At 44.0% G+C, this 15293-nt stretch overlaps 1 protein-coding gene across 3 annotated transcripts in view; it reads left to right on the top strand.

Moving 5' to 3' along the window:
• LOC129869533 (desmoplakin-B-like) overlaps positions 1–15293 on the top strand; it is a 39233-nt gene that overhangs the window by 19324 nt on the left and 4616 nt on the right. Inside the window, exons 12-23 of one of the 3 annotated variants that reach the window (XM_055944009.1) lie at positions 1190–1316; positions 1551–1737; positions 3539–3846; positions 3967–4145; positions 4366–4504; positions 4753–4946; positions 5226–5388; positions 5478–5561; positions 5671–5778; positions 6089–6187; positions 12029–13855; positions 14995–15192. In XM_055944009.1, coding sequence (XP_055799984.1) covers positions 1190–1316; positions 1551–1737; positions 3539–3846; positions 3967–4145; positions 4366–4504; positions 4753–4946; positions 5226–5388; positions 5478–5561; positions 5671–5778; positions 6089–6187; positions 12029–13855; positions 14995–15192 — 3613 coding nt within the window. The remainder of the gene's footprint in view (positions 1–1189; positions 1317–1550; positions 1738–3538; positions 3847–3966; positions 4146–4365; positions 4505–4752; positions 4947–5225; positions 5389–5477; positions 5562–5670; positions 5779–6088; positions 6188–12028; positions 13856–14994; positions 15193–15293) is intronic. The other 2 variants (XM_055944010.1, XM_055944011.1) reach the window with 2 other exon arrangements.

Below are 15293 nucleotides of genomic sequence, written 5' to 3'. Positions count from 1 at the left end.
ATGCTAATAGAATTTAGGTAGCCTTGTTCTCAAATTTGCTTTGTTAAATTCCCCAGCTACAATAAATGCAGCCTCAGGATATATGGTTTCCAGTTTACATAGAGTCCAGTGAAGTTCCTTGAGGGCCATCTTGGTGTCTGCTTGAGGGGGAATGTACACAGCTGTGACGATAACTGACGAGAATTCTCTTGGAAGGTAATATGACCAGCATTTGATTGTGAGGAATTCTAGGTCGGGTGAGCAGAAGGTCTTGAGTTCCTGTATGTTATGATTACACCATGAGTCGTTAATCATGAAGTATACACCCCCGCTCTTCCTCTTCCCAGAGAGGTGTTTATCTCTGTCGGCGCGATGCATGGAGAAGCCCGGTGGCTGAACCGATTCTGACAACATATCCCGAGACAGCCATGTTTCCATGAAACCGAGAATGTTACAGTCTCTGATGTCTCTCTGGAAGGCAACTCTTGCTCGAATTTTGTCTACCTTGCTGTCAAGAGATTGGACATGGGCGAGTATTATACTCGGGAGTGGTGAGCGATATGCACGTTTATGGAGCCTGACCAGGAGGCCTACCCTTTCTGCGGCGCCGTTGTCTTGGGTCGGCTTCTGGGATTAGATCCATTGTCCTGGGTGATGCTCCAAACAGAGGATCCGCTTCGGGAAAGTCGTCTTCCTGGTTGTAATGTTGGTAAGCTGACGCCGCTCTTATGTCCAATAGTTCTTCCCGACTGTATGTAATAAGACTTAAGATTTCCTGGGGTAACAATGTAAGAAATAATACATAAAAACAAAATACTGCATAGTTTCTTAAGGACTCGAAGCGAGGTGACCATCTCTGTCGGCGCCATCTTAACATCATTCCAGGTGACTACCCCATTAAGCTGGTTGAGAGAATGCCAAGAGTGTGCAAAGCTGTCAAAGGCAAAGGGTGGCTACTTTGAAGAATCTAAAATATATCATTTGTTTAACACTTTTTGGTTAATACATGATTCCATATGTGTTATTTCATAGTTTTGATGTCTTCACTATTATTCTACAATGTAGAAAATAGTAAAAATAAAGAAAAACCCTGATTAGGTGCGTCCAAACTTTTGACTGGTACTGTATATGTACGCACGCACGTTTACATGTACGCACGCACGCACGCACACACAGACTAAATCCTTGTCTGTGTTGTGTGGTCCATCAGGAATGAACAGTACTATGAGGCGATCCTGTCTGTGTGGAACCAGCTCTACATCAACATCAAAAGTCTCATCTCCTGGCAGTACTGTGTCCAGGACTTCACACGCATCAACTCCCTCACCATCACCATGGTAAGAACCTATCGCCATCGTAACCATTTCACGTCATCACTGTCACTACAGTTTCACTTACAAGGTCCACGACTGACTGAAATGTCAGTTTGACTTTATGGTGCAGCTGAGTCCATTATTACTAAGATTACAAATGACCTGACTACAAAAAACTACATTTCACTAAAACGAGGACAAAAAAACAATGTCTGATTTTTTTTTTTTTTTCTTCTTAATATGTGTGTGTCCTCTCAGCTGTCCCGTATGCGTCCTGAGGAGTACCGCAGCATCCTGAAGGGTCTGGAGACCCACTACTCAGAGTTCATACACTGTTGCCATGGCTCTGAGATGTTCAAGGACGAGGACAAGAGGAGCATCGAGAGCCAGTACACTGGAGCCCAGGCTCACTACGACCAACTGGTGGTCCAGCTACCTGCTTACAGTGAGTAGATATACAGTAGCGAGATAGTAGAAATACAGTATCAGGTCCATTACAGTGAATAGATATACAGTAGAGAGATAGTAGAAATACAGTCAGGTCTATTACAGAGGGTAGAGAGATAGTAGATATACAGTCAGGTCTATTACAGTGAGTAGAGAGGCCGTAGATATATAGTAGAGAGGCCGTAGATATATAGTAGAGAGTACAGATATAGTAGATATATATAGGAAACACAGTAGATATACTGTAGAGCGATAGTATATATACAGTAGATATATAGTAGAGACTGAGTAGATAAACAGTATCAGGTCCATTACAGTGAATAGATATACAGTAGAGAGACAGTAGATACAGTAGAGCGATGGTAGATATATAGTAGATACATAGTTACAGTAGAGATATAGTGTAGATACAGTTGAAGTCGGAAGTTTACAAACACTTAGGTTGGAGTCATTTAAAACTCTTTTTTTCAACCACTCCACAAATTTCTTGTTAACAAACTATAGTTTTGGCAAGTCGGTTAGGACATCTCCTTTGTGCATGACACAAGTAATTTTTCCAACAATTGTTTACAGACAGATTATTTCACTTATAGTTCACTGTATCACAATTCCAGTGAGTCAGAAGTTTACATACACTAAGTTGACTGTGCCTTTAAACGGCTTGGAAAATTCCAGAAAATGATGTCATGGCTTTAGAAGCTTCTGATAGGCTAATTGACATCATTTGAGTCAATTGGAGGTGTACCTGTGGATGTATTTCAAGGCCTACCTTCAAACTCAGTGCATCTTTGCTTGACATCATGGGAAAAATCAAAAGAAATCAGCCAAGACCTCAGAAAAATAATTGTAGACCTCCACAAGTCTGGTTCATCCTTGGGAGCAATTTCCAAATGCCTGAAGGTACCACGTTCATCTGTACAAACAATAGTAGGCAAGTATAAACACAATGGGACCAGGCAGCCGTCATACCGCTCAGGAAGGAGACGGTTCTGTCTCCTAGAGATGAACGTACTTTGGTGCAAAAAGTGCAAATCAATCCCAGAACAACAGCAAAGGACCTTGTGAAGATGCTGGAGGAAACCGGTACAGAAGTATCTATATCCACAATAAAACAAGTCCTATATTGACATAACCTGAAAGGCCTCTCAGCAAGGAAGAAGCCACTGCTCCAAAACCGCCATAAAAAAGCCGGACTACGGTCTGAAACTCCACATGGGGACAAAGATTGTACTTTTTGGAGAAATGTCCTCTGGTCTGATGAAACAAAAATAGAACTGTTTGGCCATAATGACCATCGTTATGTTTGGAGGAAAAAGGGGAACGCTTGCAAGCTGAAGAACACCATCCCAACCGTGAACAACGGGGGTGGCAGCATCATGTTGTGGGGGTGCTTTGCTGCAGGATGGACTGGTGCTCTTGTCAAAATAGATGGCATCATGAGGCAGGAGAATTATGTGGATATATTGAAGCAACATCTCAAGACATCAGCCAGGAAGTTAAAGCTTGGTCGTAAATGGGTCTTCCAAATGGACAATGACCCAAAGCATACTTCCAAAGTTGTGGCAAATTGGCTTAAGGACAACAAAGTCAAACAAACTTCCGACTTCAACTGTATATAGTAGAGATACAGCATCAGGTCCATTACAGTGAGTAGAGCATCTCTCTCACTGTAGGGGACTGTATGCTCCTATATTCTTCTGTCTCTGCGCACCTATGTACTCTGAGTGCATGTCATTAATCTAAGATGTACCTTTACCATACATCATATGACCTCTAACTCTCTATATCTCTGTCCCTAGCTGCACAACAGACCGCCAACGAAGGGAGGATCAAGGCAGAGGAGGAGGCCAGGATTCTGGTGGTCAATCAAGAGGAGGCAAAGAAGATCGAGGAGACCAAGATAGTGGAGGTTAAGCAACAGGATGTGAAAAAGGGGGTGGTTAAGAAGGTGAAGAAGAAAGTGGTGGTGACGTCACAAAGCCTGACGGAGCTGCACACGCTCAGACAGCGCCTGGAGGAGGCGGAGGCGGGGCTTACCCAGCACATCCATATCTGTCTGGGAGAGGACGGAGCGCACGACTGTGGCCTGAGGATTAGCCAACTAGAGGTACACACACACATGGACGCACGCACACACGGATACAATATACTGTACATCCTAGGAGTACTACAGTGTATGTAGCGTTAGGTTTGTGCATGTGACTAAATGTGTGTGGTTTTTCTCCAGTCTGTACAGAGGGATGTGAACTCTATCCGCGAGGAGTACCAGCGTCTGAATGAGCATGTTCTGAAGGAACTAGAGGGCATGACTGACTCTGACAAGGCCACGTTCTTACGCAGCCAACTCAGCCTCATCAACGAGAGACTGGGCAGTCTGGACGGGTGCTCCACCGCCTACCTACAGAGGTAAACAGTATGCTGTATGAGCATACACACAGCCTGAAAGGGTTCTCTGCAGAATACCCATATGACTACTCCATACACAGACAAACTCATCCATACACGCACTCATTGCTCAAATTTAACTAATTTGTTCTGACGAATTCTCTCTCATTCTTTGCATCCCCTTCTCTTTCTTTCCCCTTCTCTTTCTCTTCTCGGTCCTCCCGCCCTTTCCCACTCCAAGGTTGCGGGCTCTAAGGGCCCTCCTGGAGAGTGAATCCAGGGCTGAGGACATCATTAAGGTCCATGAGGCCAGACTGACAGAGAAGGAGACCACATCCCTGGATCCTGCAGAGGTGGAGGACTACAGGTCCACTCTGAAGGTTACAGTTACTGTTTGAAACACAAGCCCCAAAACTTTGGGAATGGGAGTGACTGTCACAGCAATGATTAAGTCGGTCATTTAGCTGTGTGTGGTGCTCCTAGGCTAAATGTTCCGTTGTGTGTAAATGCTTTGAAGTCAGTGAGTTTTGTGGTTATTACTATTCCCGGTATGTGCTCTGTAAAGGCCAGTTAGCTTTGTGATTCAAATCTCAGATGTTCTGTTGTGTGTGTGTGTGTGTATGTGTAGAGTATGAGGGCGGAGCTGGAGGGGAAGAGGGACGTCCTGGTCTCCATGGAGACGGAGCTCGGGAAGGCGGTCCACTGGAACGGCCAGGTGGGCGGAGCCTTCCACAGGTGTGACGTGGACCTGTCCAGATACAGTGAACAAGTCACCCAGCTGTCTGACCGCTGGAGACGCCTCCAGAGCCAGATAGACTTCAGGTATACAGACCTCTCTATATCTTATCTATGCACACCTTTTTGGTTCCATATCTCACTCAGACATTTATCTCAGTCTCTAGCTGTATCTGTTTTGTTGTCCCTCTGACTTCTGTATATAGAGTCCTGTTCTTCATACCTATCCACCTTGTGATGTGCTGTACCTCCTTCCTTTACTTTGTGATGACCTCAAACATTTACTATTGGTGACCATTTTTTTTCTTTTTTATATATATACCCCAACATTTTTTTGACCTGTATGTCTTGCTTTTCCTCTCTCAGACTAAGGGACCTAGAGGGGTACCAGGGGCGACTCCAGCAGTACACCACCACTAGCTCAGTCCTCAGTGAGTGGATCGGTACTACGCGTCAGAAACAGGACGCCCTGCAGGCCACCAAGATAGACAGCATCACAGCCCTGGATGAACACCTCAACCAGCAGAAGGTCGGTCAGTCAGTCAGTCAGTCAGTCAGTCAGTCTAATTGTTCAGGGCAATATAATCAACATATGGAGGTTTTTGTGTGTTTGTCTAGGCTCTGAACTCTGAGATCAAGGTGAAGAGAGAGAGCGTCGACAGTGTTCTGAGAGACACTGACGCCTGTGTGAACTCCATCAAGGTAAGGGCTTTCACATCCGGCCCATGTATTACTATACCCGTCATAGTATAGTAATGTACTGCTTTTCATGCCTTCTATTCCTGTGAATTTAAGATATATTTGTTTTCAGGATTATGAGCTGGAGTTGGCTTCATACAGTGCTGGTCTAGAGACTCTACTGAACATCCCTATGAAGAGGACCATGCCACAGTCTCCTTCTACTCAGCTCACAGAGGAGGTAACAATCATAGCTCCACCAAGTCACTCAAACATATACTGTTTACTTGTACATGTAGTGTATGTACCTGTATATCTGTGTTACTGAGTGCCTTCAGTGTCAAGGTGAATAGCTTCAGACATACAAACTGTGCTTTACCCCGGGTTAGATTCCCAGTAAACAGGTAGACCTGCGTCCCTAGTCCGGTGTATTCCGTGCCCAGTATGTTAACAATGTTACCACGGAGTTGATTGTGTGGTTAGGTAACTTTGTGTTACTGAGTAGTTTGTATGTTTCCGTTATTAACTGTGTGCTATATGCCCTCTCCCAGGCTACTCTACTGCAGACCCGTTACATCGAGCTGCTCACTCTGTCTGGCGACTACTACAAATACCTGGGAGAACTACACAAGAACATGGAAGAGCTCAAGGTACTGAGAGGAACCACACTGACTGCCTGTAGAATCAATCTGTTCAGCTGTTTTTACAACGATGAGCTTTTAGACCTTCTGCATTATAATTTCAAGTTTATTTTCCATGTTGTAATGAATACATTGGAAATCTTATTCAGCCTTATAACTGGTAAATCTAACATTGCATTATTATTATATTAAATCTAAAATATTAGTTCTGTACTAAGGCATCTAAAGTAATACTATTTACCCAAGTATACCTCCCCCACCCGAAAACATGCAGAAAGTGTAAAAAATTTAAAAGGAGGCCATTACCACTTCAGGAATAATTACTTTTTTTAGGCCTTGCTAATGAATTGAAGTTTAAATTATTATTACATTCTAAAATATGTGAGAATGTGGACTTCACCTGACTAAATAGATTGGATGCATGGCGATTTTTCTGTAGACTATGTGGCCGACGCAGGCACACATAATAAAACCATGAATAGCGGTAGCATTAATCTCACCATTGCTGTTTTTATCATGAGAAAGTGACCAAAGAACTGGTAATTGTTTTAGTGGAAGGATTTGTATGAAAAGCCAAGTTGAAGCCAACATTAGATGTTGTTCTCATAATTACCACACCTGGTTTTACCTCAGCAGAGTACTGCAACACCCTTCAATTGAAGCGGCGGGAAACAAACGAAAGTGGCTACATCTCTTACAAAAACGAATCAAAAATAAAATTACAGATAATTATAAGGGAGCAGGAGAATTTATAAATTGGCTACAATAATTACAATAACTTTTCAAGCACCAAATTAAGGAAATGTCAGTTTTTCAAGGTAATCCTATTCTAGTACTTGAATTGAATTTCTGAACTCTAAATTCAAGTTCAAGTAGGCTACTTCAAGCCTCTTGTATTGTTTACAATTGCAGGTCAAAATGTATTTGTCATGTTATTTCATTACCAGATCATATTGTCAATAAGCCTACTAGGCAGTGTAATTTGTTGTCGTTATATCCAGAATACTTAATAGGATCAGCTTTGGGTGTTGCACAATAGTCTATCCTACACAATTGTGCACAGTAAACTCAGAGGCACAAAAACATGAACTCAGTACCTTGATGCTTTCTCTATTAAATCAAAGGAGACCCTGCTGTAAATCAAACAGACAACAACAGATAATCAACATCAATTCACTAGGGATATTAGATCCAACGTGGATCCAGGCACAACTGTCTTCCCTGGCATAACAAATGAGACAACAAAATATTAAAAAAAAAATTCCCCAGCACTTGCCTGCACTATCAAAACAGCTGTTCGTCACTTAAGACACCAAATGTGCATCCAACAAGTATTATGCATAATTATTGAAGAACCACATTTATAACAGTATTGATTTAGGTGTTAAGTATCAAGGTAAGGCGACTCTTTCGGTTAGAAGAATTTGATTTTGCAATGCATATATTATTTTAGAAGCCCATAAACTGTTTTCACCCTGTAACATAAGGACACAAAATGTCCCGTAGTTACACTGCATTTCTGAGATCTCTATACAAACAAACGTATTTAAACTCAGTTTTTCACAATTCCTTACATTTTAATCCTAGTAACAATTCCCTGTCTTATGTCAGTTAGGATCACCACTTTATTTTAAGACTGAAATGTCAGAATAATAGTAGAGAGAATGATTTATTTCAGCTTTTATTTATTTCATCACATTTCCACAGGGTCAGAAGTAAATATACATTAAATTCATATTTGGTAGCATTGCCTTTAAATTGTTTAACTTGGGTCAAATGTCTCAGATAGCCTTCCACAAGCTCCCCACAATAAGTTGGGTGAATTTTGGCCCATTCCTCCTGACAGAGCTGGTGCAACTGAGTCAGGTTTGTCGGCCTCTTTGCTCGCACACTCTTTTTCAGTTCTGCCCACAAATTTTCTATAGGATTGAGGTCAGGGCATTGTGATGGCCACTCCAATACCTTGATTTTATTGTCCTCAAGTCATTTTGCCACAACTTTGGAAGTATGCTTGGGGTCATTGTCCATTTGGAAGACCCATTTGCAACCAAGCTTTAACTTCCTGACTGATGTTTTGAGATGTTGCTTCATTCAATATATCCACATAATTTTCCTTTCTCATGATGCCATCTATTTTGTGAAGTGCACCAGTCCCTCCTGCAGCAAAGCACCCCCACAGCATGATGCTGCCACCCCTGTCCTTCACGGTTGAGATGGTGTCCTTCGGCTTGCAAGCCTTCCCCTTTTCCCTCCAAACATAATGATGTTCATTATGGCCAAACAGTTCTATTTTTGTTTTATCAGACCAGAGGACATTTCTCCAAAAAGTATGATCTTTGTCCCCATGTGCTTTGCTGGGGTGGCAGGTAGCCTAGTGTTTAGAGCGTTGGACTAGTAACAGTACTTTGTTGAAGCACCCTTGGCAGCGATTACAGCCTCGAGTCTTCTTGGGTATGACGCTACAAACTTGGCACACCTGTATTTGGGGAGTTTCTCCCATTCTTCTCTACAGATCCTCTCAACCTCTGTCAGGTTGGATGGGGAGCGTCGCTGCACAGCTGTTTTCAGGTCTCTCCAGAGATGTTATTTCAGGTTCTGGCTGGGCCACTCAAGGACATTCAGAGACTTGTCCCAAAGCCACTTCTGTGCTGTTTTGGCTGTGTGCTTAGGGTCATTGTTCTGTTGGAAAGTGAACCTTCGCCCCAGCCTCAGATCCTGAGCGCTCTTGAGCAGGTATTCATCAATGATCTCTCTTTACTTTGCTCTGTTCATCTTTCCCTCGATCCTGACTAGTCTCAGTCTCTGCCGCTGAAACATCCACACAGCAAGATGCTGCCACCACCATGCTTCACTGTAGGGATGGTGCCAGGTTTCCTCCAGACGTGATGCTTGGCATTCAGGCCAAATATTTCAATCTTGGTTTCAACGAGACCAGAGAATCTTGTTCCTCATGGTCTGAGAGTCCTTTAGGTGCCTTCTGGCAAACTCCAAGCGGGCTGTCATGTGCATTTTACTGAAGAGTCGCTTCCGTCTGGCCACTTAACCATAAAGGCCTGATTTGATGGAGTGCTGCAGAGATGGTTGTCCTTCTGGAAGGTTCTCCCATCTCCACAGAGGAATTATTGAGCTCTGTCAAGAGTGACCATCAGGTTCTTAGTCACCTCCCTGACCAAGGCTCTTCTCCCCCAATTTGTCAGTTTGGCCGGGTGGCCAGCTCTTGGAAGTGTCTTGGTGGTTCCAAACCTCTTCCATTTAAGAATGATGGAGGCCACTGTGTTCTTGGGTACCTTCAATGCTGCAGACATTTTTTGGTACCCTTCCCCAGATCTGTAACTCAACACAGTCCTGTCTCTGAGCTCTATGGACAATTCCTTCGACCTCATTGCTTGGTTTTTGCTCTGACATGCACTGTCAACGGTGGGACCATATATAGACAGGTGTGCACCTTTCCAAATCATGTCAATCAATTGAATTTACCACAGGTGGACTCCAATCAAGTTGTAGAACCATCTGAAGGATGATCAATGGAAACCGAATGCACCTGAGCTTAATTTCGAGTCTCATAACAAAGGGTCAGAATACTTATGTAAATAAGGTATTTCTGTTTTTCATTATGGGGTATTGCGCGTAGATTGACAATGAAGAAAAAATATTTAATACATTTTAGAATAAGGCTGTAACGTTACAAAATGTGGAAAAGGGAAAAGGGTCTGAATACTTTCTGAATGCACTATATGTAGAAAGCTTACTATTCTACAAATGACTTTGAAATTTTAATGACCGTTATTTCTATCAACTTTTTTGCTTTTCATAATAAACAAATACATTTACAGGGTTACCTATTAGTTTCTCAATTGATTAGAAAAATCCTATTTTCTGATGCTCCTAAATTTAATGGTGTGCTCTAAACTTATTTAAGTTGGGAATAGGGCTGTTATGGTGATCGTATTACCTCCACACCAGCGGTCACAAGCCATGACATCGGTCAAATTCCATGTGACTGTTTAGTCATGGTAGTTAGGCTTCTCCAAGCTCTGATGCTGCTGATGGTCATTAGTAGCCTACCAAACTTGCTAACTGCCTGGTACTCAGCACTATTGTACCTCTAATCACCCTGACATCAATGCAAATGTAATCTAAAATCTAATCAAACACTTCATGAGAGCCCATGAGCTCATGTTGCGCAACATTTCTATTGGCTATGGTTGCATGAAAAATACAGTGATGGCGTCTATTAAAAAGAGGATGATCCCATCAGCTTTCAATAGGCTAGGCCTACTATATTTATTTCTCAACATTCCTAATATTAAGCACATTGCTTCTCTTTAAACAGGAGTATAGCCTACCTGGCTGGCATGAAAATGAACCACGGGAAAAGTGTCCTCCATTCACTATTTAAGTGCATAGATAACATTTATCTTTTCCCCTTTCCCTGATTTGAGACAGGTGCATGATAATGGTCCATTCTAAATCAAAATACATTTCACACATATTATTTAGTATATGTAAAGACACGATTAAATCAAGAATAGGCCCCTACTTTTTCTAATCATAGTCACACACCTCATGTAGCCTAGCCCATAGGCCTATATGGTTTGTATCACAACTAAAGTGGCCAAATCATTTCTATAAATGAAGTACATTAAATTGGCTTTACAACGGGTGTAGAGCCTATCTTGCATACATATGTGGCGCGTGAGTTTGAAGTTTGGGGAAGATAATTTTCACCATGAAAATGCACCTATATGATACAAGTATTACATGCAATCATCACATTTGTGGTCACTTTTGAAAATTGTGTTTTCCCAGTAATGGAATATTTGCACTTACAGCCTACTGCATTGCTGCACTTATAATGTGAAGAAATAGCTTAATAGTTTATCAACATTTTAAGATAAAAGTTCTGACCTGTTGTGTCAGCCTCACTGCATAAAAAAGTGTTTTTGATGATAGTGGTTGTATTAATATGGAATCTACCTCATCCCACAACTGTCCCAGACTGTTTGCAATATGTATTTCTCGCACAGAATAGAATAGGTCAACTTTCATAATATGGGGGATAGTAGATTGACATAGGCTAGTGCTTTTGCTGTCCGTTAGGCCTACTCATCTTGTTGGTTGACGAAAAGTAAATGTGGACAGTTCTTCCAATATCTTTAATATGCACCTCTGAATTGAATAAGGACGCTCACAGTTGCGTCCCCGATGTGTCTGTCTTCACTTGTAGCCTGTGAGAAAGACCCGATCACATGACAGGTAGCCATGTGAGTGAGAGGTGCTTCGAGCATTCAGCCGGGAGAAGGGAATTATAATTATTATATTCAGCCCAAGGGCACAACGGCCACTGGCCGCAAAAGGCATGTATTGTTTTAGGGGGCATTACGGTTACACAAAGTGATGCCGCTGGGAAATTCTAGGCATTATCAAGTGCTTGTCAGATTGTGAATGAGGGACTGATGAAGTGTGTACAGCCTGCAAAAAAACTAAGCAGAGCTCATGCCTTTCATGCAATTTTTTTTCAAATCATCATTAGAGTTGCATCATGCAGTCTTAGAATGTATTAAAATTCAAAACATTTAGCCCAATGTTTGGATCACAACTACAGTTACATAAATAACTCTAAATTAATCATGTATGATGTGCTTATGTTAATTTATCGGTCAATTACTGTGAGACTGGCAGTTACAGTATTTGCTTGACAATCAACAGCTGACTAAATTTCATGACCGCCACAGCCCTATTTTGGAGCACCAGTGCTACCAATGATTTTTTTTAAAATTAAGAGCCCTGCATGTACTTCTTCCACTCTACCTCACACCTGGACCCGAATCCTTCCTTCTCCTCCTCTAGATGCGTAACACCAGGATCGACCTGTTGGAGGAGGAGCTACGGCTCCTCAAAGAGGATATCGGGTACCGCAACACTAAGAACAGTTCTCTGGAGGAGGCGTTAGCTCGCTACCGGCTGGAGCTGTCCCAGTCGCAGGAGCAGCTCCACTCTGTGGAGGAGGTGAAGAGGAGCAAGGCCCTGCAGTGCAGCGTCACCCAGGACTCCCTGGCTTCCACCCACAGCCAACTGAAGGAGCTGCAGGAGCAGGTGGCCCGCCTCACCTCCCTCATCGAGGAGGAGAAGAGGAAGAGGATGCTGGCGGAGGAGCGCTACAGGGAGCAGCAGGAGGAGCACGAGCAGGTGCTGAGGAGGAGGCAGAAGGAGCTGGAGGAGGCCACCTGGGCAAAGATGGAGGTGGAGAAGAGCGTGGGGGACCGGGATAGGGAGGCAGAGAGGCTACGGAGGCAGCTGGAGGAGGAGGTGCGACGCTGCAAGGACCTGGAGCAGGAGCTGTCTAAGGTAAGGAGCCAGTGCAGTGTGGAGATCAGTAACCTAAAGCTCAGCTACGAGTCCCAGATCACCTTCTGCAGGACAGACATCCAGCACCTGTCTGCCCAGAGGGAGGAGGTGGACCAGGGCATCAGACTGCAGTGTGACAAGCTAGAGGCCGAGAGGAGAGACCAGGAGGACCAGCTCAGGAGAATAAAGGTGTGTCTGAGCCAGGCCGAAGAGCAGAGGAGGAGGGCCGATGAGGAGGCGCATGCTCAGAGATCTGTGGTCACAGAGGAGGTGCGAAGGAGGAGGGAGCTGGAGGCTCAGGTGGAGATGTTAGTTAGGGAGAGAGGGGAGGACAGTAATCAGTATAGAGAGGAGGTGTCAGAGCTCACAAAGGCCCTGCAGGAGAGGAGCGGCCAGCAGGTTCTCCTCACACACAGCCTGGAGGAGGAGCAGAGGAGGAGGAGAGCCCTGGAGGAGGAGAGGATCAGGCTTGAGCTGCTCCTGGGGGAGATTCAGGCCAAGCAGGCCTCCTACTCCCAGGCTATCACCCGGCTGAGAGAGGTGGAGGAAGAGCTGGTTAGCATCAGTACAGAGTTTAAGAAGGAGAATGGTGAGAAGAATAAGGCAGAGCAGAGTGTAACCAGGTTACAGGGACACGTCAGGGAGCTGCAGGCCACGGCTGATAGGCTAGAGGGGGAGGCGGAAGCCCTGAGGAGAACCAACCAGGAGGAGGTGACCAAGAGGAGGCACGTGGAGACAGAGCTCCAGAAAACCACCCACACCATGCGGGAGTACACCAGCACCATCGCCACCCTACGCCGGAGCCAGGAGGAGGCCCAAACCACGGTGAGGAGGGGAGAGGAGGAGCACAGGAAGCTCCAAGTGGAGCTGGAGAGTAGGTTGAAGGAGTTCAAGGCCTCCACTGAGCGCCTGACATCCCTGAGCTCGGAGCTGAAGTCTCTCCAACAACAGCTCCTCCAAGAGCAGGCTAAAGTCCGCGAGGCAAACATGCGCAATGAAACACTCTACAAGACCATCGAGGAAAAGAGCCTGGCACTCAACGAGACCTCTGTAGAACAGGAGAGACTCCAGACCCTGACCCAGACACTGACCAAGGAGCGACTGCGGCTCGAGGAGGAGCTGAGGGGAGTGAAGCACGAGAGAGAAGAGTTGCTGAGAACCAGGCAGGGGGCTGATGACGAGCTGGTGTCCCAGAACACTGCTCTGGAGCTGCAGCTAAAGAGCAGCTTGAGAAGCAGCGTGGAGACCCAGATCCTCGTGGCAGAGCTCTCTTCAGAGAGGGAGAAACTCAGGATGGAGATAGATCAAGTCCAGAGGCAGGCCATGGAGGTACTTGTCTTGGACCTTTAGAGGTTCATGTCGGACTGTTCTGTGTTTCTCTAAATCAAACTATACTCCTTCAGTAAGTCTTAGTGGAATAGGCTTTAGGCTGGCTATGGACAATGCTTTCTCTTGCATGCTGAAATACCTCCTGTTGATACCTTTAATTGTTCTTTGTTTAGTTTTTTGCTCTAATTAGATTGTGAAACACATACAAGTTATTCTTCTGTGATGGAATTTGCAATCGTTAGATTAAAAACAAAACTCATGCAAACGCAATCTCTGCTTCCCCTTCTGCCTTCTCTCACAAAACTGTTGTCCCACCCACAACTATACTCTTAGAAAAAAAGGTGTTATCTAGAACCTAATATAGTTCTTCGGCCCCCTTTGAAGAACCCTTTTTGATTCCATGTTGAACCTTTTTGGGTTCCATATAGGACCCTTTTCACAGTCGGTTCTACATGGAACCCAAAAGAGTTATACGTGGAACCAAAAAGGCTTCTTCCTGTAACTTAAAGGAGTTTTCCTATGGGGACAGCCAAAGAACACTTTTTTTTCTTAAGAGTCTTCTGTGATTGACTAATCAGCATGCTTTTTTGCCATTGCGTGTTTTGTCTACAATGATCCACAGTGTCTACATCATCACTGGTCCTGTGGTGTCTGTTTGTGTCTCTCTAGTGTCATCCTCAAGTCCTTGTCTAGTCTTGAAGTCCCTTTGTCTAGTCTAGATATCAGTCCTAGTCTACTGTGTCTGCCTATTTCCTTTGTACATTCTAGAAACCTACAATGTACAAATGTGCCATTAATTGCACTCATTCTTGATTGAGTGTGAATTGTGTTGATGTATCCATGTTGAGATTCAACTGGTAATCTCTTTACTCTTATTTTGATTGACACATGCTTATGTGTGGGTAAGTTATTGGAGCTGTGTTGTGTTTCTTCAATAACAAAGCATGCTGTCACATGTCATTCCTATTGTAAATGCCAAATCAAAATATTGATATTTTTAAACAATAATTAATTATTATTCTCAAACAAATTGTTCAACTAATATTTTGCCCCTTCCTCTGTCTCTCTCCTCCCCCTATCTCCTCTCTCCCTCCCCATCTTTATCCCTCAACCCCTCTTCCCCATCTCTCCCCATCCAGACCTCCTCTCTGATCCAGTCCACCAAGACCCAGTACAGTGAGATGGTGGTGGAGAGAGATGCTCTTCTGCTAAAGCTGAAACAGACAGACCAGGACAGGGCCAGGTCCCAGAAGCTGGAGGAAGAACTAAACCGCATTAAACTCTCTCTGGAGTCCGAGTTACGCCTCAAACTGCGTCTGCAGGAGGAGAACGAGAAGGTGTTGTATTGTTGTTTTCACTTTTGCTGTCTAGAAGCAACTTTAATGTATATATTTATTTTAAATTTGTCAAATAAAATGAATTAATCCGTTCCTATATC

This window comes from Salvelinus fontinalis, chromosome 14 (assembly GCF_029448725.1).
Source record: "Salvelinus fontinalis isolate EN_2023a chromosome 14, ASM2944872v1, whole genome shotgun sequence".
NCBI lineage: Eukaryota > Metazoa > Chordata > Actinopteri > Salmoniformes > Salmonidae > Salvelinus > Salvelinus fontinalis.
This window is presented reverse-complemented; position numbering and strand designations above follow the sequence as displayed.